This window comes from Dama dama, chromosome 22, assembly GCF_033118175.1.
Source record: "Dama dama isolate Ldn47 chromosome 22, ASM3311817v1, whole genome shotgun sequence".
NCBI lineage: Eukaryota > Metazoa > Chordata > Mammalia > Artiodactyla > Cervidae > Dama > Dama dama.
In genome coordinates, this window is record NC_083702.1 from 31,679,737 (window position 1) to 31,701,022 (window position 21,286).

The 21,286-nt window shown below is 36.8% G+C and overlaps 1 protein-coding gene across 5 annotated transcripts in view; it reads right to left on the reverse strand.

Moving 5' to 3' along the window:
- The window catches only part of C2CD5 (C2 calcium dependent domain containing 5), an 88,057-nt gene that overhangs the window by 20,691 nt on the left and 46,080 nt on the right, over positions 1 to 21,286 (reverse strand). For all 5 annotated transcript variants that reach the window (XM_061125129.1, XM_061125126.1, XM_061125128.1 and 2 more), the window contains 6 exons: positions 20,125 to 20,239; positions 15,721 to 15,816; positions 9,549 to 9,740; positions 5,920 to 6,106; positions 2,719 to 2,883; positions 730 to 870 (listed from right to left, as the gene is read on the reverse strand). In XM_061125129.1, the coding sequence (XP_060981112.1) occupies positions 730 to 870; positions 2,719 to 2,883; positions 5,920 to 6,106; positions 9,549 to 9,740; positions 15,721 to 15,816; positions 20,125 to 20,239 (896 nt within the window). The remainder of the gene's footprint in view (positions 1 to 729; positions 871 to 2,718; positions 2,884 to 5,919; positions 6,107 to 9,548; positions 9,741 to 15,720; positions 15,817 to 20,124; positions 20,240 to 21,286) is intronic.

Sequence of the window (21,286 nt, forward strand, 5' to 3'; positions counted from 1 at the left end):
TCAAGCCTCCAATCCCAACCCAGTTCAATTCTACTATCACCTTCCTGCTTTTCTGAGATGCAGACGTCGGATTTTTTTCTCTCAACTGTCACCTTACCAGGAAACATTTCTCAGTATCCTCATTTATTTTCCTTTCCTTCAGGATCAAAGAAAGATCATCAACCCTTTTAAAGCTAAGTATTCTACAGGGAAGTGCCTGGGAAGCAGATCTGTGAAAGCAGAGGTTCCATAAACCTTTCATGTCACATTTATTCTCCAGGAAAGTCAGTTCTGAATGTATTTTTACAATGAAAGTTCAATTACATATTCTGAACTCAGTAAGAAAACACTACAGTGCTTAATATTATTATGTTACATGTAAAAATGTTACAGTAACATTATAACCTATAAAGTAGGTAAGAACTTTAAGTAAGTGAAGGAATAGAACCTTATTTAAATTAATCCAAATTTACAAAAATAGCTCCAAAAGTTTAATATTTCTATTTCCACCCCAACATTAATTCTTCTCAAACCATCTACACTATTTTATCAGTCATCTGGTGTTAAACAAAAGATATATTACCAAGTCCTCATATCTTCAAATTTGTTGTAATTTCTGTAAGAAAACATTCTTTTGACATTTATAACAGTTGTAATGATTTTTAAAATCTCACCAATTTAGGATCTGATTGTAAGAATACATATCTTATCCTCCAAAAACTTTTAGAAATTATTTCAATGCAATAATACCTCCAAAACAAAGGCATCTTTTTTCCCATGTGAAAGGTCCAATTCGGTAACTTCATCAGAGCTTTCTGACTGAGATCTCAAAAGTCGTGAGCGTTGTCTAGGTTCTGGAATGGGGGATCCTATAATCTCTTCAGATATCTCCTAAAAGAAATATAATTGCTTTATATCATATCTTTTCCTGTTTAAGGGAGCTTCAGTTGACATGTAACAGCAGTTTCAGGTGTTCAATACAATGATTTGATATTTGCATACTTCAGTCTGGTTTTAAATTTGCATATTAATAGAAAACTATGGGGGGGGGATCTGTAAAATGTATTCATAGTCTATATTTAATCATAATCTTTAGGAATAATTAAACTTTTATAGACTACATGGCTATCTCTTTTAGTCAGACACAATTTAGGGACTACAGCACCACCACCTTGATACAAGAATCCAGAAACAGACACAGCGAGGCAACACTGACACCTAGTGTACACAGAGGACACTGCGGGGAACTGGCAGATTTTCCAGCTCACAGCGTTTTCTGCTTGACACTTGAGAGTCCTAAACAATGCATACAGAATTAAAGATTATGTACCCAAATAACGTTCTCATCTTTTATATCTTATGCAGTGGCAATTCTTCAAGGCCCCAAATAGTAAAATATGGTATATAACATACGTATCTATGTTTGTGTTTGTACACATAATACATACATTATACATGTATTTGCTATGCAACTTATTAAGCTAAATAAATTCTGACAGTTACAATGATCTTTTTAAGGTAAATGTATGCTGCAATCTTACGTGGGTTTGTAAGTTTTTACCTATTTTATAGTCAAAGATCGCAGCTAACTAGAGGTTCTAAATAGCTGCTGGCCACAAGGATATCAACAGAAAGTGGGTATGTGAACACAAATGTAAAAGACAAAGCCTGCTGTTGGTATAACAGAGCTATCTTTAAAAAAAAAAAAAAAGTAAATTATTTTTAAAAAGGTTTTTCCAAACTGTTTTCAACATTCTCTGCTAGTGCACACCTTACATAAGACTGCCACCGCAGTTTCCTAACTCAGCTACTTTGAAGCACCTTCATAGCCATTACCTTACTTGCTTTCCATATTTAATCTGCCCTACATAAATCTGACAGGGTGCCTGTTACAGTGACTACAAAATGAGAAAGAAAAGACCCTGCATTTTTTAGTATCTTTGCCATAGATAAGCAATCTTTCTTTATACTAAATAAAGAAAATTTTAAGCCGTTTATTTGGTTACTCAACAAGGACTTATCTGTCAGGAGGCTACTACTAGGAGGAACTGGTCAAGCCATTAGGAATACAGCCCTGACACAGCTTCATTCTACTGAGAGCATCAAGGCAAGTAAGTGAAAGTCACTTAGTCATGTCCGACTCTTTGTGACCCCATGGACTATATAGTCCATGGAATTCTCTAGGCCAGAATACTGGAGTGGGTAGCCTTTCCCTTCTCCAGGGGATTTTCCCAACTCAGGGATCGAACTCAGGTCTCCCACACTGCAGGCAGATTCTTTACCAACTGAACCACAAGGGAAGCCCAAAAGTACTGGAGTAGAAAGCCTAGCCCTTCTGCAGTAGATCTTCCTGACCCAGGAATCAAACCAGGGTCTCCTGCATTGCAGGCAGATTCTTTACCACCTGAGCTATCACGGAAGCCCGGGAGCATTAAGCAATACACAAAAACATACTTCACACATAAAGACACACAGAAATAAGAGAAACGGAAAACAATAAAACACGGAAGGGAGAAAGGAAGTACCAAAAACTGATGGGAGAGTTACTATTTTTTAAATAGGGTGTTCGGAGTTGGCTTCCCTAAAAAATAAAGACATTTGAGCATGGATATAAAGGAAAGAGAAAGAATGAGTAACAGGCACAGCAAATATAGACAGTGTAGAAAAATATCCTTAAAAGAATCTAGAAATACACTAACATGTAAACATGTATTCACAATGGAGATTTATTTCACTTACCGGAGGATTGATTTCATACAACTCTTTATTCTTGGCAATCGTGTCATTTATCTTCTTCTGCATATGAGATATATGCTGCTCGTATGAGCCATCATTAGGAGTCTTTCCAGCAATCTGAATACCACCAGGCGTTGGTAAAGCTGCTAAATACACACCAGTGGCCGACTGGTAAAAATAATGGGGGAAAAATGAGAAAAAAAGAATATCTAAATCATAACAGTCCTTCAGTATTCATATTCAGAAGTATGGCCCTTGTCCTGTAGGAAAAAGATAATAGCACCAGTGTTTGCATAGGACATATGTAAAAGGACATAGAAACACAGAACTGGTAGCACAGGGGTTGGTTACTTCCAGTGAGAACCCTGGGTAGGTCAGACACAGTAGTGAAAGGACAATTTCCTTGGCTCTGCATACCCAACTGTACTTTAAAGTTTTTCCTTATGACTGTAAAAAATAATGTGCACAGAAAAAAATAGCTCAGGAAAATATGATTGAAAATTGTAATAAAGTAAGTATCTCATGAACGGGTAGTTTATCTTTAAAGTGGCAAAAGTAACAAGGAAACTTATGCAAAGCAAGTAAAGAAACTGAAGTTCAGAAAGGATAGGAAGCTTACTCAAGATCACACTATCAATAAATGTGGAGAAGAGATGTGAATGTGTTTCAAACCCTTAAAACCAAGAACTTTCCACTATATCATTCTAACTTCATAATCACCAAGAAAGAAAATGTGATACAGATTTATTTTAAATATTTAATTAAATACTAAATTCTGACTTTGTAACAGTACTGCATGTCATTAGTACTAAAAACCTACTAGGGGAAATACAAAACAAGATAAAACATGCACACATATGTGCTTTATGTTTAAATATATTTCTGTAAGGAAAGAAAGCAAAAAATACGTATAAAAGTACACACAGCAAATTGTTAATATCAAAGGACTAGAATGGAGAAAAAAGAAGACAATTCTTTTAACTCTGGATAGTTGCATAAATTCTAAGAGTTGTTGTTGTTACTAAAATTTTTAAATGACTGCCAATTTTGTTAAAGTCCATCCTGGAAAGCGTGTGGTGCTCTATGAAGTCTGGTCCCCAGAAGCTCTTTCTCCTGGTCTGTTCACATGACTGGACCCACAACCCAGTCTCTGATGCTCAAGCTTAGAATGCCCTCCGCACCATATGAAGCCTTAGTGCACCATCTCTTAACAGTTTCTTAACTGCATTCACTAATGAGACAACAACTTAGAATGGCTGAGAACACAACTCTGGAACTAGACAGGCCTGTATTTGAAACTGAGTTCTGGTATGTGCAACCGTATCACTTTGGAGAAGTCTCAGTCTATAATGGCATCTGTCTTCTCTTGCAAAGTTAAAATGATGTCACATTCCTTCCAGAGCAGTGCAGTGCCAGATACCCAGGAGACACTCATCAGAGATTACCTATTGTGAAAGCTACTCTTGGGACCTTGAGATTCAGGTGTACAGACTTAAAAAGTCTCCAACAGTTACAATGAGTGTCCCTAGTGATCAAGAAGAAAAGATCAGTAAGAATCAGAAAAGGCAGTATTTGAGGCAGGAATGAAGAATTATACCTGGGTCACAAACTAGTTTCCTGGGGCTCAACCATCAGAAGTACTTTCTGCAATTGGCACACTGTTCTTTAAACTTTAGAATCCAACCAAGCTCTTAGTCTCCAAGACACCCACCAATCACTGCAGTTCTATATTCAGCCCAACTACATTTTTAAGTTATGTCCTCACTAAGCATGAGTTTTTAGATGGGTCATTGAAATATCAAATATTTTAATATGAATCCAACTGCTTTTATTATCACTATAAATTTCGCTTGTTTTTAAAAAGTGAAATTTCCTAATTAATCACCGTCACACAATTATCACCTACATATAGAAATTTGCATATTTGCTCTTATAGAAAGAACAGATGAAGCAGGAAATAATTTAGCATTTTAATCTACAAACACATACAGAGAAAAAGAATCCAAGCTTCATAAATTTCTTAAAATTAAATGTCTACGCATGTCTCCAAGATGACAAAAAAATTCCAGTTTGAAAAGTACTGGTGACGCAGACAAAAATTCTGGCTGGCAAAGTGTCGAGAATATGAGAGAACTGCCATAAATATTTTGCAGACATCTAGTTCTCCGGGTGTCAGGCTACTTATAAAAGCAGTTCTCACTTTCCCCACTGATAATGTTTTGTGTGTGTGTGTCAGTAGCTCAGTCATATCCAACTCTGCAACCCCATGGACTATAGCCCGCCAGGCTCTTCTGTCCATGGGATTCTCCAGGCAAGAATACTGAAGTGGGTAGCTATCCCCATCTCCAGGGGATCTTCCTGACCCAGGGGTCAAACCAGGGTTTCCTGCACTGCAAGCAGATTATTTACCACTGAGTCACCAGGGAAGCCCCCGTCAGAACTTACTTTCTAATGCATGAAGATTCACATGAAGCCAAGACAAAGAGCTTTTCACTGCCTCACAATTTACTGGCACTTCAGAAACACACAATTTTACAGCATACTCTGCTGCTGACTATTGTTGCATGTATCTCAGATATATTGATTTTCTCCATTAAAAAAAGAGATTCTTTTGGCACAGTGGTCCTCCCTGCTACGGAGTGGTTCTGCCCCCTAAAGGACACCTGGTGATGACTGGGGATGGTTTGGGTTGTCAGTTGTCACACTGTATAGGAGGCTATTAGCATCTAGTGGACCAAAGCCAGGGATGCTGCCAAACATCCCAAAAGGAATAAGACAGCCCCATATAACAGAGTTATACAGCCCCAAATTTTAACAATGCTGAGAAGGAAAAACCCTGTGTTAGCAATGTATAAACAATAATAAAGTCCAGACAATGGTGGCCAACTTACAAAATAAGGTCTACATGGTAATTCTTAGAAATGTAACTATATGAATTATAATCTGAATACAAAAATAGAATAATAAATATAAATTTAGATAATAGTTTATTAATTTAATTTCAAATAATAATTTCATAAAGAAATATAAAAGTATCTGAAAGTCTATCACTGGATTTCTTTTCTTCTTATAATGTCCCTAGCCCTTAGAAGTCTTAATGCCAATTTTTTAGCTAAGTCTTCTTAAAAGACTCTTTGAATCACCTAAAACAGAATCTACAACTACATGAATCACAAAACAAAAATAAAACATCTTGAAACTTACCGCTAAGCCCATCAACATATTTTCACCCACTGTGATCTGAATTCTCAGTCCAAATAAAGCATTCATTGCTTTGAGTTTTAGTTTATTCATTAGCTGAGTATGCACTTCATATTCCATAAATGGCAAGAGATTACTGATGGCTGTGGCATTTGCTTCTGCCTGTGCCTTCTTTTTTAAGCGACACAACCTATAAAGGAAAATAATGTAGTCAGTGGACAGTGTTCCTGATACCATCTTAAGCAATATCCAATTTTTAAAACTTCCTAAAAATGTGCTTGATGAAAAACATTTACTTGTTTCAGATGGGCTTATTACATTTTATCAATAATCCTTTCTGCCATTTTTTCACTGTATACACTTTTGCTAAAAGTCCCATTTCGATAAACAAAAGGAAAAAAACTTTCAAAATCTCTAGAAATGAAACAAATAGTAATCAAAATCATCACAGAATAAAATTTTAAATCTTAGGTTTCATAACTCCACATGATCATATAATGGGCGGACAACAGAGAAAAAAACTTAATTTACTCATTAAAAGAATATAAAACTTGAGTATCTATCATGTGCCAGGCACTGTTCTAGGTGGTGAGCAATGATCAAGGAATAAAACACAGACCCCCTGCTCATGACTGTATTCCAGGGGAGGAGTAATATAAAAAGACAAAGAAACAAAGCAAATGCAGATAATGCCTAAGAATCAGGTGTGTGCAGAAAATAAACCAGGTGAAGAAAGAATTGGACAGAGGCTTCAGAGCAGAGATAACACCTGAGCCAGGATCTTAAAGACAAGATGGAATTGGGACTGCTGGAGAAAGACAATGATGGAATGAAGCTGGCATAATAAAAGAACCAAAATGAGACCATTGTAGCTCAAGTGAAGTGAGCAAGGGTGAGGGCAGCACAGAGGAGGACACAGTTAAGCATGGGCATGAATGTGTCAGGATTGGTCATGGTGAGGAGTTTGATTTTATTCTACCAGCAATGGAAACCCCAGATAGATTTTAGGAAGTAACATGATCTAATGTATATTTTAGGACATCATTTATACTGCTACACAGAGAATGGTACAAAGAGAACTGATGTGGGGATGGTGAACAAGAGCTACTTAGGTGACAGACAACAAAAGCTTGGACTAAAAAGTTGACTGAAAAGATGAAGAGAAGATCCCCAAACTGGTAAGCCAGGCTGCTCAGGCCAGTAGTTTTCAAATACAGGCTTGCATCACAACCACCCGGAGGGCTTGTTAAAAAACAATTGCTGGGCTCCATCCCTAGGGTTTCAGAGTCAACAGTTCTGGCACAGAGCCTCAATTTGCATTTCTATACATTCCCCGGGGATGGTGATGCTATTGGTCTAAGAGCCACACTCTGAGAACTGTTGAAAAAGACTACCTAAAACAAGGAAAAAAAGAAAAAAACAAAACTGGATAAACTATGTACTTTTAAATATCTTCCTAAAAGTATCACAGGATCAGGGTAAGGGGCAATACAGGGTATAAATATAAGTGGGTAGTATAAGGAAGTTCTTTTGTGGTGGTGAACAGCTGTGTATCTTGACTGTGGCAGTGGTTTACAAAATCTATTTGTTGGATAAAACTGCATAGACATAAATATACACACACACACACACACACACACAAATCCTTAAATGAACCCAAGTATTCAAAATGTAAAACTGATTCAGGTTTGGAGCATAGTTAAAGCCACTGTAACAGGGTCAATATCCTAGCTGATACCCCACTACAGCTGTGTAAGATGCCACCAATCGGGGAAGCTAGGCGAAGGGCACACAGGACTTTGTACAATACTCGCCAAAGCAAGTAAAACACAACGAACAATAACCAGCAGAAACAACAGGAAAAAAAATTTTTTACATATTAAAATCATCAGTTACAGAATCAAACACAGACTACAGTATGTGGTATTAGACTTGAAAAAGAATAAAATACAACTTCTGGAAATAAAAAATCAAAAATTTTAAACCCAATTATTACACATAACAGCACATTAAAGACAGCTGAAGACAAAACTAAAGAACTGAAGGATAAGAAAATATCCAAAATATAACATAAAGAAGTAAAAAGATTAAAAATATAAACAAGAAAGTAACAGACATAGAGGAGGCAGTCAGAAAGTGTCACATACTTTAATTGGAATATCAAGACGAGAGAACAGATGAATCACAAAACTAACCTAAAATTTTTTAAAACACATGAAAGATACCAATCTATAAATTCAAGATGTCCAAGGTGTAACAACTAGGATAAAGAGAACTCCATACCTAACACGCTACAGGGAAACTGAAGAAAACCGAAGACAAATAAAATAGCTTGCACACAGCCTGAGGGAAAAAAATAGACAAACTTCAAAAGAAGAACAGTTAGTCTAATAGGTTATTTCTCAACAGTTGCAATGAAGGCCAGAAGGCAGTGGAAGAGTATCTTCAATGTGCTTAAAGAAAATAACTGCTAGCCAAAGATACTGTTTAAAGATAAAATGGGCTCATTTTCAGACACATAAAAATAGTTGACCATCAATAGATCCATCAAAAAAATACTCAAGATAACTCAGGCGAAAGAAACAATTCTAAATGGAAGGTCTAAGGTGCAAGAGGGAATGAAAGCAAAAAGGAAATAGATTAGAAATATATTTTAGAAGAAAATGTAACATGCCTTTGAAATAACTCTGATGTTGGGAGGTTAGGAAAGAGAACAATGTTTAAGAATACCATATTTGCAAAGGAGAACTGAATAGAGCAAGTACTACTTATGAAAACAGGAAAGACCAATATGAAAGAAATGGATAAAATCAGCAGTTCAATAAGGAACAAGTATGAGATGCTTATAAAAGTGGGGTGTAAAGAAGACAGCAAAGTATATGGGTCTGAAGCTCAGAAGTAAGTTCTGAACTACAGCTATAAATTTGGGAGTCCTAGAGTTACAGACAGAATACAGATATATAGGAGTTGATGACTTCAACTAGGGAGAGAGCTTTGAGAAGAGGGTCTGAACTCATGGCTCTCAAGGAACAAGAAATGAGGAGGAATGAAGACTACATGTAAAGGCAGGAAAAAAGAGGAAGTGTGGCATTGTGAAGTCATGAATTTCAAGGAGAAAGCGATCAGCTGTGTGATTATTGCTGAGACCTTCAGTAAAATGAGGACAGAAATGCTCCATGGATTTGGCAGCCTGGCAGTTGTTAGTGACCTAGATAGCTGCAGCTGTTTCCTGTGTGCCTTCCAATTTCCTATTCCAGCACACTTTAAAGAGAACTCTTAACAGCTAACTGAAATTGTTAAACAAAACAAAAGAAAACACCACATAGCACCATTCTTAAAAAGAACAAAAAGTCAGCTTCCAAAATGTATCAGTTATTTAACGTCATTAAAGCATACTGAGTCACATCCCTCACCTCTGACAGGTTAGTTAATAATCTTCATAATGATAAACATTTGTACCTAATTTCAATGTTTAAGACTGCTTTTGCATACAAGTTTATCTGAGTCTCATAAACAGGATTATTTTTCCTTCCCATTTTCCATACAGTAAAATCATAAGGATCAAATATGTCTATTGGACTTTATACTCTATATTCCTTCAAGGACCCCAAGTACTGTCTTCACAAACATACCTTGCTTGAATGAGACAACCTTTTCCAATAACTGTTGCATCCACTGGGAGGTCTATGGTTGTGAAGAGAACATCAGGAACTTTTTGTTTCCTGCAGTTATTGCAGTATGTGAGATGAGCTGGAAATGGCATATTCAGTTCATCATATGGTATATGGCAAAATCCACAGCCTGCAGGCAAATTTTCTTCTAGCCTATATGGATACATTAAGGGGAAAAAAGGCATTCTTGAAAAGTCTATGCATTTTTCCAAAAACAAATACTAACTATCCAGTACTTGTGTACAAACTATATCATAACTTTGACCATAATAGTTACCACTATAATTGATAAGAAATAAACAGGAAATCAGAACCACACACTCTGTTATGAAAGAGGCTTATACAAGTAGTAAGCCATTTTCTATCAATTATGTCATTTTTTATTTATTTTTTTAATTAGGGGATAATTGCTTTACAGAATTTCGTTGTTTTCTGTCAAACCTCAACATGAATCAGCCATTGGTATACATATGTCCCCTCCCTGAATTCTTATGTTTGATGACCTGACAAAAACCACTATTATTCCAATGGTTTCTCCTTTAGGATACAACATAAAAATGAAAGGTTGATGTATGACAGAAATCAAACCAATATTGCAAACCAATCATCAATCAACTAAAAATTAAATATTTTTAAAAATGGCTAGATAATAAGAGTGATATGCTTTTATTATCTGAAAAGATAATACACATAAAATCAGAAAATAATTCCTAAGGGAAAAAACCAATTTGAAAAAAATCTACAGTTAGAAACAAATTTAAGAGGGGAAAAAAAAAAGTCAAAGCTAGGCATACTCTAAAGTTTCTAATTTCTAATGTCTGTTGTACCTTTTCAGAGAACCCAAAATACCTGTGTTTCAGAAATGAATATCCATCATACTGCACAAATAAACGACCCACAAACTTTCCATTCACTGTAAAATGTCTACTGTAATAGGCTGTTTATGAAATCATTCTAGAATGATTAAGTCTTTTTTCAGTCATTAAATCGGAAGAAATGAGAAGAATAGGAAGGGAAGAGGGAAACTCCACGGACAACAGCAGGATTTCACATAGTCACATCCATGGCTCTGAAAAGATATGGGTTCTCAATTGTGTTCCATCTAAAAGTTTACAAGTTACTATACCTCCCAGGAATCAGGCTTTGCACAGATTCTTTGTATACATTATTTCACAGAATTTTCTCAGTAAGCCTCTAAATTAAATTAAGTTTCTCCCACATATTTTACTGTTGGGATGGCCTTCTGGCCTATTAGAAGTAACAGGGGAAACAGATATAGCAGAGCTGTGAGCCTGAGCAAGTCATTTAACCTCTGAGAGTCTCCTCTATAAAACTGGAACAACAGTATCTACTTAGAAAGGTTCTTTTTTTTTTAAAGATTAAGTAAGAAAACTATAGCTAAATGCACACCCCCTTCAATATAACACCAAGCACAGGGAAACAAAAACTAGTTTCATTTGGCTTGAAACCAAGCTGAGATGCTAAGTCATTTGCTCAGTCACAAAAAGTACTAAGTAGCAGACCTCAGATTTTTTCTTTTTTCTTTTTTTTTAAATTTATTTATTTATTTTTTCAGTGGGTTTTGTCATACATTGACATGAATCAGCAATAGATTTACACGTATTCCCCATCCCGATCCCCCCTCCCACCTCCCTCTCCACCCGATTCCTCTGGGTCTTCCCAGTGCACCAGGCCCGAGCACTTGTCTCATGCATCCCACCTGGGCTGGTGACCTGTTTCACCATAGATAATATACATGCTGTTCTTTCGCAACATCCCACCCTCACCTTCTCCCACAGAGTTCAAAAGTCTGTTCTGTACTTCTGTCAGACCTCAGATTTTACCGCCAGTTTGTTTGAATCCAAAACCCACGTGGTACAAGGGGGACACAGAAAGATGAAAAGATCAAAATTGGGACAATTTTTAACCAAATAACTCCCAGGTGGGAGTTATTTGAACACAGGTGGTGTATCATAAAGCATAAAGAATAAAAGTGCTAAAATGTATGACGTTCAGTTCAGTCAGTTGCTCAGTTGTGTCTCTCTGCGACCCCATGGACTGCATGACATGAGGCTTCCCAGTCCATCACCAACTCCCAGAGCTTGCTCAAATTCCTGTCCATCGAGCTGGTAATGCTATCCAACCATCTCATTTTGGTTGGGAGTCATTCCCTCCTCCTCCCGCCTTCAATCCTTCCCAGCATCAGGGTCTTTTCCAGTGAGTCAGTTATTGGAGCTTTAGCTTCAGCATCAGTCCTTCCAATGAATATTCAGGTTTAATTTCCTTTAGGATTAACTGGTTTGATCTCCTTGCTGTACAAGGAAATATCAAGAGTCTTCTCCAACATCACAGTTTAAAAGCATCAGTTCTTCGGCATTCAGCTCCCTTTATGGTCCCCTCTCACATCCATACATGACTACTGGAAAAACCATTCCTTTGACTAGATGGACTTTAGTCAGCAAAGTAATGTCTCTGCTTTTTACTATGCTGTCTAGGTTGGTCATAGCTTTTCTTCCAAGGAGAAAGCGTCTTTTAATTTCATGCCTGCAGTCACCACCTGCAGTGATTTTGGAGCCCAAGAAAATAAAGTCCGTCATGTTTCCATTGTTTTCCCATCTATTTGCCATGAAGTGATGGGACCAGATGCCATGATCTTAGTTTTCTGGATGCTGAGTTTTAAGCCAGCTTTTTCACTCTCCTCTTTCACTTCATCAAGAGGCTCTTTAGTTCCTCTTTACTTTCTGCCATAAGGATGGTGTCATCTGCATATCTGAGGTGATTGATATTTCTCCCGGCAAACTTGATTCCAGCTTGTGCTTCACCCAGTCTGGCATTTTGCATGATGGACTCTGTATATAAGTTAAATAAGCAGGGTGACAACATACAACCTTGACGTACTCCTTTCCCTATTTGGAACCCAATCTGTTGCTGGCTCCATGTCCGGTTCTAACTGTTGCTTCTTGACCTGCATACAGATTTCTCAGGAGGCAGGCAAGGTTGTCTGGTATTTCCATCTCTTGAAGAATTTTCCACAGTTTGTTGTGATCCACACAGTCAAAGGCTTTGGTACAGTCAATGAAACAGATTTTTTCTGGAATTCTCTTGCTTTTTCTATGATCTTGGCAATTTCTATGATGTTGGCAATTTGGTCTCTGGTTCCTCTGCCTTTTCTAAATCCAGCTTGAACATCTGGAAGTTCATTGTTCACGTACTGTTGAAACCTAGCTTGGAGAATTTTGAGCATTACTTTGGTAGTATGTGAGATGAGTGCAATTGTGTGGTAGTTTGAACATTCTTTGGCATTCTCTTTCTTTGGAATTGAAATAAAAACTGACCTTTTCCAGTCCTGTGGCCACTGCTGAGTTTTCCGAATTTGCTGGCATAATGAGTGCAGCACTTGCACAGCATCATCTTTTAGGATTTGGAATAGCTCAGCTGGAATTCCATCACCTCCACTAGCTTTGTTCATAGTGATGATTCCTAAGGCCCACTTGACTTCACATACCAGGATGTCTGGCTCTAGGTGAGTGATCACATCATTGTGGTGATCTGGGTCTTTAAGATCTTTTTTGTATATTTCTGTGTATTCTTGTCACCTCTTCTTAATATCTTCTGCTTCTGTTAGGTCCATACCATTTCTGCCCTTTAGTGTGCCCATCTTTGCATGAAATGTTCCCCTGGTGTCTTTAATTTTCTTAAAGAGATCTCTAGTCTTTGCCATTCTATTGTTTTCCTCTATTTCTTTGCATTGATCAGTTAGGAAGGTTTTCTTATCTCTCCTTGCTATTTTTTGGAACTCTGCATTCAGATGGATTATCTTTCCTTTTCTCCTTTGCCTTTCACTTCTCTTCTTTGCTCAGCTATTTGTAAGGCTTCCTCAGATAACCATGTTGCCTTTCCGCATTTTGTGACTAGTGATGGACGTAAAGTCCGATGCTGTAAAGTACAATATTGCATAGAAACCTGGAATGTTAGGTCCATGAATCAAGGTTAATTGGAAGTGTTCAAACAGGAGATGGCAAGAGTGAACATCGACATTTCAGGATCAGTGAACTAAAATGGACTGAAATGGGCGAATTTAATTCAGATGACCATTATATCTACTATTATATCTATTATATCTATATTATACCTATTATATCTACTCATGAGCAAGAATCCCTTAGAAGAAATGGAGTAGCCTTCACAGTCAACAAAAGAATCCAAAATGCATGCTTGGGTGTAATATCAAAAATGACAGAATGATCCCTGTTTATTTCCAAGGCAAACCATTCAATATCACTGTAATCCAAATCTATGCCCCAACCACTTATGCTAAAGAAGCTGACTGGTTCTGTGAAGACCTATAAGACCTTCTAGAACTAACACCAAAAAAAGATGTCCTTTTCATCATAGGGGACTGGAATGCAAAAGTAGAAAGTCATGAGATACCTGTAGTAACAGGCAAGTTTGGCCTTAGAGTACAAAATGAAGCAGGGCAAAGGCTAACAGAGTTTTGCCAAGAGAATGCATTGGTCATAGCAAACACCTTCTTCCAACAACACAAAAGACTACTCTACACATGGACATCACCAGATGGTCAACACCAAAATCAGATTTTTGCAGCTGAAGGTGGAAAAGCTCTATACAATCAGCAAAAACAAGACCAGGAGTTGACTGTGGCTCCGATCATGAACTTCTTATTGCAAAATTCAGACTTAAATTGAAGAAAGTAGGGAAAACCACTAGACCATTCAGGTATGATTAATCAAATCCCTTACGATTATGCAGTGGAAGTGACAAATAGATTTAAGGGATTAGATCTGACAGAGTGCCTGAAGAACTATGGATGGAGGTTTATAATACTGTACAGGAGGCCGGGATCAAAACCATCCCAAAGAAAAAGAAATGCAAAAAAGTATGAAAACATTTGAAATACGAAATGTACAAAATGGATAATCTCTAAATACTGACATCCTAGGGAATTTTTTTCTTCCTTCTACTCCTACATTTTTTCTTTAGTAAGCACTAATAATTTCCTGTGTCCATCCAAGCCATAATATGGAAACAATCAAACTGCATGAGAAAGGCTGTTCGTTAAATTAGGCTTCTACCTACTAAAGAATGGAAGCTACCAACACAAGCAAGAACTATTTGGCAGCATGGGGACAACTCACCGGCAAAGTCAGTTTTCTCAACAGAATATTCCAATTGTTTAGTATACTTCAAAATGTCCAACCTTCACTTTCCTATTATTTACCATGACTTTTAATGCTCTGAAACATATTATGGTCAAAATCTATTTTTAATATTGACAAAAGAAGAAACTGACCAAGGTCTTCGTAATGTATCTTTCTTGGCTACACAGAGACTTGTAAATTTTTACTAAATTTGATAACACATAGTTTTTTTTTTTTGGCTTTCTTCCTTAATATATACTAATATATTAATACTGCGGAAAAATATGCATAGTGTTAGGTAAGAAGTATTTAAGATTTATATTATTCAGGCAAGCTCTGGTATCAAACTTACAGCTTTCTGTACATATAGTTGATAACCTCATCTTTTTATTTATGGACACTAACAGATTAAAGGAACTGATAATCAAATAAACCAAAAAGTAGTTTCGTTTTACCTAATGCTTCCACTTTTACTTTCTCTTTCACATATCTTAAAGTCATATTTCACAAGGTTTTTATACATAATTGAAGCTTTTATACATAGTTTTCATACAACATAGTGTCTGTTGTGTAAATTAGGAATTTTCTTTATGGAAATTGTTTCATGACCTTTTCTTATTTTGGAGGTAAGAGAAAGGAAAAGAAAGGAAGAGAAAACTCAAAAGAAATTATTTCTACATTGTAGCAAACACAAAAATGTATACCTGAAATTCTTCAGTTGGTAATCATATGTGCCATTTACTGAGATATTAGAAATAATAATGTGCGTCATGCAGTGCAGAACCCCATACTTCTTTGTTGCTAAGGTGTTGCTATGGATTAGGTAAAAACCAGTCAAGTGCCTGGTCCTGATTTCTGCACCACACCCCTGTAACCCGCCCTCATAGAGAAGGATCATCCCAGCTCTGAGAAGAAGAAAGTCAAACTCTCCCTTCTCTACCCTTAAGGAAAATAAGCCATGCTGTCGTGACAACCTCGGTTCCAAACAGCCCTCCACGGTGCCATCCTGCAAAAATCTAGGGTTCAGTACAGCTGCCGTGCCAGATGCAGATAAAATACAGACCTCTTCACTACAAAAAAAGAAAAAAAAAAAAAACAAGTTAATATTTTCAGGGAGTCTAACTTTGGAAAATGTTAAATATCAAAGTCATTACCAAGGTGACAATTTAAATTTAAGATAGACTTTACTAAATATTATCATCACAGGATTACCTCCTAAATCTAGGATAGAAAATAGAAGTAATATTGTTAAAACGAAGAGGAAGAGTATTATTTATCACTTAAAAATTGTAAAAGATATAGTATTAGTGACAATGCCTTTAAATATGGCAAAGCTTATAAAGACTGGAATGTTTCAAAATAATGGTAGTAACAAACTATACTGCTGAATACAGCAACAGCCCACTAAACTGTAACAAAATACTCTTTAAATGAATATTGAATTTTATTAAAATTATTCTAAAAGCACAACTATAAATATCTATATTGCTTTAGCTTAATTTAAACTTAATAATAAAAAGACAACTGATACAAACATCCAAAGTATACTAGACAGAGCTTAAGCTACATTATATTATATATGTGATAAAAACTGGTTTTCCAAAGAATTCTCTGAAACACTTTATTACATATTACCCAACTTGAAAGCCAAGAAACAATCAACATAATTATTGAATTATGAATGAGATCACCCAAAGCTAATGTGAAAAGTAGCAATCTAGGGACAATACACTTGAAACAAAGTAAATGGACAAGAAGCAAGGCCATAATAGAAATGATCTGCAAGAGGCCAGGCTTCTAATGGTTAAATGCACACTAAGAATATAAAAAACACACAAAGCCACAGAAGGTGCTGAATCAAAGAGCTACTAGAGCAGGTGTGCATTTCAAGGTGTGCACGGCAGGGAACTGAGTCCAGTAACAGTAAGTAGGACAGGTTAGAACAGAAAAAACTAGTAAAGACAGGGTTTAAATACAAAGATTTTCTGAGGTCTCCAGGGAAAACAGAAGCTTACATCAGGTGAATGCAAACTTCTAAGTAAATGAATTAGACTCATTTCTGTAGACTCCTGCATCAGTGACTTATCTCCAGCAACTGAATCCACCCCTCTGGACTTCTCCACATGCTACTCTTTTCACCCTGAAAACCCTCCCTATGCCTTTTCTCTTCGTTGCTATAACTCATCTCTCAAGACACAGTTCAAGCTTCAGTTACTTCATTAAAACTTTCTTCCAATCCTAACCTATGGCCCTCTAGGATCCTAAGATATCTTGGCATAGCTCTACCATAAAATGTATTATGCTTGTCATAATTCTCCAGAAGAATGTGAATCTGATGGTAAGAACTATGTCTTCTAAAACTATATCCCTAAGACCTGAAAGTATATGAAAATAAATCCACAAACAGTATTCTGGGAGGTGGGTAAGCAAAACTAAACAAATGGGACCTAATGAAACTTAAAAGCTTTTGCACTACAAAGGAAACTATAAGTAAGGTGAAAAGACAGCCCTCAGATTGGGAGAAAATAATAGCAATTGAAGAAACAGACAAAGGATTAATCTCAAAAATATACAAGCAACTCCTGCAGCTCAATTCCAGAAAAATAAATGACCCAATCAAAAAATGGGCCAAAGAACTAAACAGACATTTCTCCAAAGAAGACATACAGATGGCTGACAAACACATGAAAAGATGCGCAACATCACTCATTATTAGAGAAATGCAAATCAAAACCACAATGAGGTACCATTACACGCCAGTCAGGATGGCTGCTATCCAAAAGTCTACAAGCAATAAATGCTGGAGAGGGTGTGGAGAAAAGGGAACCCTCTTACATTGTTGGTGGGAATGCAAACTAGTACAGCCGCTATGGAAAACAGTGTGGAGATTTCTTAAAAAACTGGAAATAGAACTGCCATATGACCCAGCAATCCCACTTCTGGGCATACACACTGAGGAAACCAGATCTGAAAGAGACACGTGCACCCCAATGTTCATCGCAGCACTGTTTATAATAGCCAGGACATGGAAGCAACCTAGATGCCCATCAGCAGATGAATGGATAAGGAAGCTGTGGTGCATATACACCATGGAATATTACTCAGCCATTAAAAAGAATTCATTTGAACCAGTCCTAATGAGATGGATGGAGCTGGAGCCCCTTATACAGAGTGAAGTAAGCCAGAAAGATAAAGAACATTACAGCATACTAACACATATATATGGAATTTAGAAAGATGGTAACGATAACCCTATATGCAAAACAGAAAAAGAGACACAGAAATACAGAACAGACTTTTGAACTCTGTGGGAGAATGTGAGGGTGGGATATTTCAAAAGAACAGCATGTATACTATCTATGGTGAAACAGATCGCCAGCCCAGGTGGGATGCATGAGACAAGTGCTCGGGCCTGGTGCACTGGGAGGACCCAGAGGAATCGGGTGGAGAGGGAGGTGGGAGCGGGGATCGGGATGGGGAATACGTGTAGATCCATGGCTGATTCATATCAATGTATGACAAAACCCACTGAAATGATGTGAAGTGATTAGCCTCCAACTAAAAAAAAAAAAAAAAAAAAAAATCCACAAACAGAGCAAGACTATCTACTGGGAAGAAAGGCAGGATAAGCCTAACACGGTTAGTAGGTTAACAAAAGTAGAACAGCTACTATGAGAACAGAGCAGTTCAAGAGTGTAATATATACAAAGGAGTACTCCTCAGCAATGAACAGGAATGGGTTCTTGCTAACTAACAGGCATGACACTCAATTTAATCTCAACTTAAACATGCTGAGGGAAATTAATTAAACAAAAAGGAGTGCATAATGTTAAGATTCTGTTTACATAAAATTGTGTAATAGTGAAAACTTATTCTAGTGATAGAAAGCAGATCAGCAGTATATCCTGTGACGGGGGGGGGATGAGAAGGGACTGAAGGGAGAGAGTACAAAGGAATATAGAGAAGCTTTGGGGGTGACATATGTGTTGACTGTCTCAATGATGCTAATGGTTTCATGGTTTCATGACTGATGCTAATGGCTTCATGATAATAATGGTTTCGTGACGTTTATGGTTTCACATAAAAGTTATGTGAGAATTTTTCAAAGTAATGCACTTTAAACATGTGAGATTATATGCCTATTATACATCAATAAAGCTGTTTTTTAAAGAGTATAATATATGGTCTGCAAAGAAAAAAAAGGATCCTTAGAGAATGAAACAGCATGGCTCTGTAACATCCTCATTTATTACAGTCTAATCATTTTTTCTCCACCAAAAATGATCAGTACCACCACAAGAAAGTTATCTATGTAGTAGGTGGCAGTTAAGAATTACCCAACAGAAGGTGGAAAAATAAGACAGCATAAGGTCAAACAGTGTCTAGACGACATCTATTACCAACTTCTGAAGGAGTGGAAAATAGGGTTCAAGGATGGCAGACAGCAAGTAAAGTCAGAACCTAAGTAAGGAACATGGGAAAACTCTTGATTAAGAGAAGGGTCAAAACAAACCAGAAATAAATAAGCAAATGGGATGGGTAGGAAAATATCAGGTTGTGATCCAAGAGTGAAATTTTATGGTTTCAAATTTTTAAAGAGGAACAGTTTCATGTGATAATGAAGTCAAAATAAGGTTGAAAGTCAACTGAGGATAGAGGACTTAAGAACGAGAAAGTACAATGCCAGGCTGTCAGAAGGGAAATAACTGTGTTTAACTGGAGGAGATGGGCAGGGCAGTTAATTAAGAAGAGCAGAAAAAAGTTTTGGAGGTAGAAAATCCTGAACAGTGGATTGGCACAGACTTAAATGGGGAAGAGGTTGTCCAAATGAAAGACAGGAGAAAAAGAAATTGAGAACTGAGAGTATGGAAGTCCCTTCCTAACTGGGTAGCATTAGGGAGATTTGTTGGTAGGAAAAAGTTAAGTTATAGTTAATTAATGAAGGCAGAAAGAGTTTACAAATGAACTTGAAAGACACATGGCAGTTCATTTACAAAAGATTAAGGGTTTCAAATTCCCAGAGGAAGGAGCTGGTGGAGTCACAAACTGGAATGCAGTAGGCCGGGAGTTAATACTTGCTGTGTGCCAGTATTATATTCTCATTTAATGCCTCAATAACCTTAACTGATAGGTAGTTATTGTCTCCAATGTATAAACTGAGGCTCGGAGGAGTAGAGCAATTTTCCTGAAGTTTCACATTAATTAAGCAGTAAAGATAGCATTATGAACCTCCTCCTGATGTATTCTAAAAAAGCCCATGCTAACTGGATCAATCCACTTTTCTTCTTTTCTCCGTATCTGCATTAAAGCTTTTACCCTTTCAGATGACAATCTGTAAACTACAGCATCTAGAAAATCAAGTTGTTGTTATCATTTACCAGATGCTAGTTGATTCACTGTAGCCCACTACAGCATGACAGCCTAATGCTTTGGCATGGGATTTTATTTCTTGTCTGATTTCTGCCCACCATGCATCTCGAGTTTCTGGTTCATCTGAAAAATAAATTTTAAATCAGTTCACTACTCAATAGCACATTGTCTATTTGAACAAGAAATATGTAAAGTATGCATACTCTGGAAGGCAAAGAACTACTATTCTACAACAGGTTTTCAAACTTCACATCTTTAAAACGCTACTTCTCAAAAAGCTTATTAACATTTTCATTTAATGCTACTTCTCAAGAAGTTTAACATTTTAAACTCAGGTGCTAGAAAATAAATCACCTAGTTCTATTTCCTTTATTTCTTTAGGGCTATCTATAGGGATCTGTTTTATGAGATACAATTTGAAAGGTAGACCCAGAGTTTTCAAACTCTAATCTTAAACTAAAAGGACTTTCTATGTCTCACCTCACTGAGTGAGCACCTTGAGTCATATCCATAAATTTATTTTAAATTCTGATTTCATTTCCTGGTACTTAATTTTTAATAATGCAATACATTCTGGGTTCTCTGCAAGGCATAGACTTATCAACATTAAAAAGCAGAAAGCCATCTGTAGCCATCCTTCTAAAGAGATGTGGGTCCTGAAGCAAAGTGACAAGAAATAAAGGGACTGGCCAATTCAAAATAAAGAAAGCAAATACACTGAAAATAGTAGCACGAAGAATCTAGTTAATGTACGTAAGGACAAATTTCAGAAAGAACACTGTAACTCCATATATGGCTCTGTCATTAAGAAAATGCTTTTGAATCACAGATCACATTTTATAACCATAGAGTAGCCCAACATGGCTTGCAATGGAGCATTATAGATGGAACATCTGTCACATACACTTCTAATTACTTGCAGTTAGCTGCAAACTACTGATGAACAGCAGCTGCATATATAGTTAACTTTTCATGTGCAAAGATGTTAAAAACAGAAACGGTCTATAATCAGCATATCCTAAATTGTTTCTTTTTTTGTGGCCAATTCCATTTGGGAACAATTTGGAAAAGAAAAATCCTGATCAACTCTAAATAAGATGCTACGCTCTTACTGTAAATCTTTCACATTAAAAAGGCACTATTACGACTGAAAATCCAACAATCCAAAAG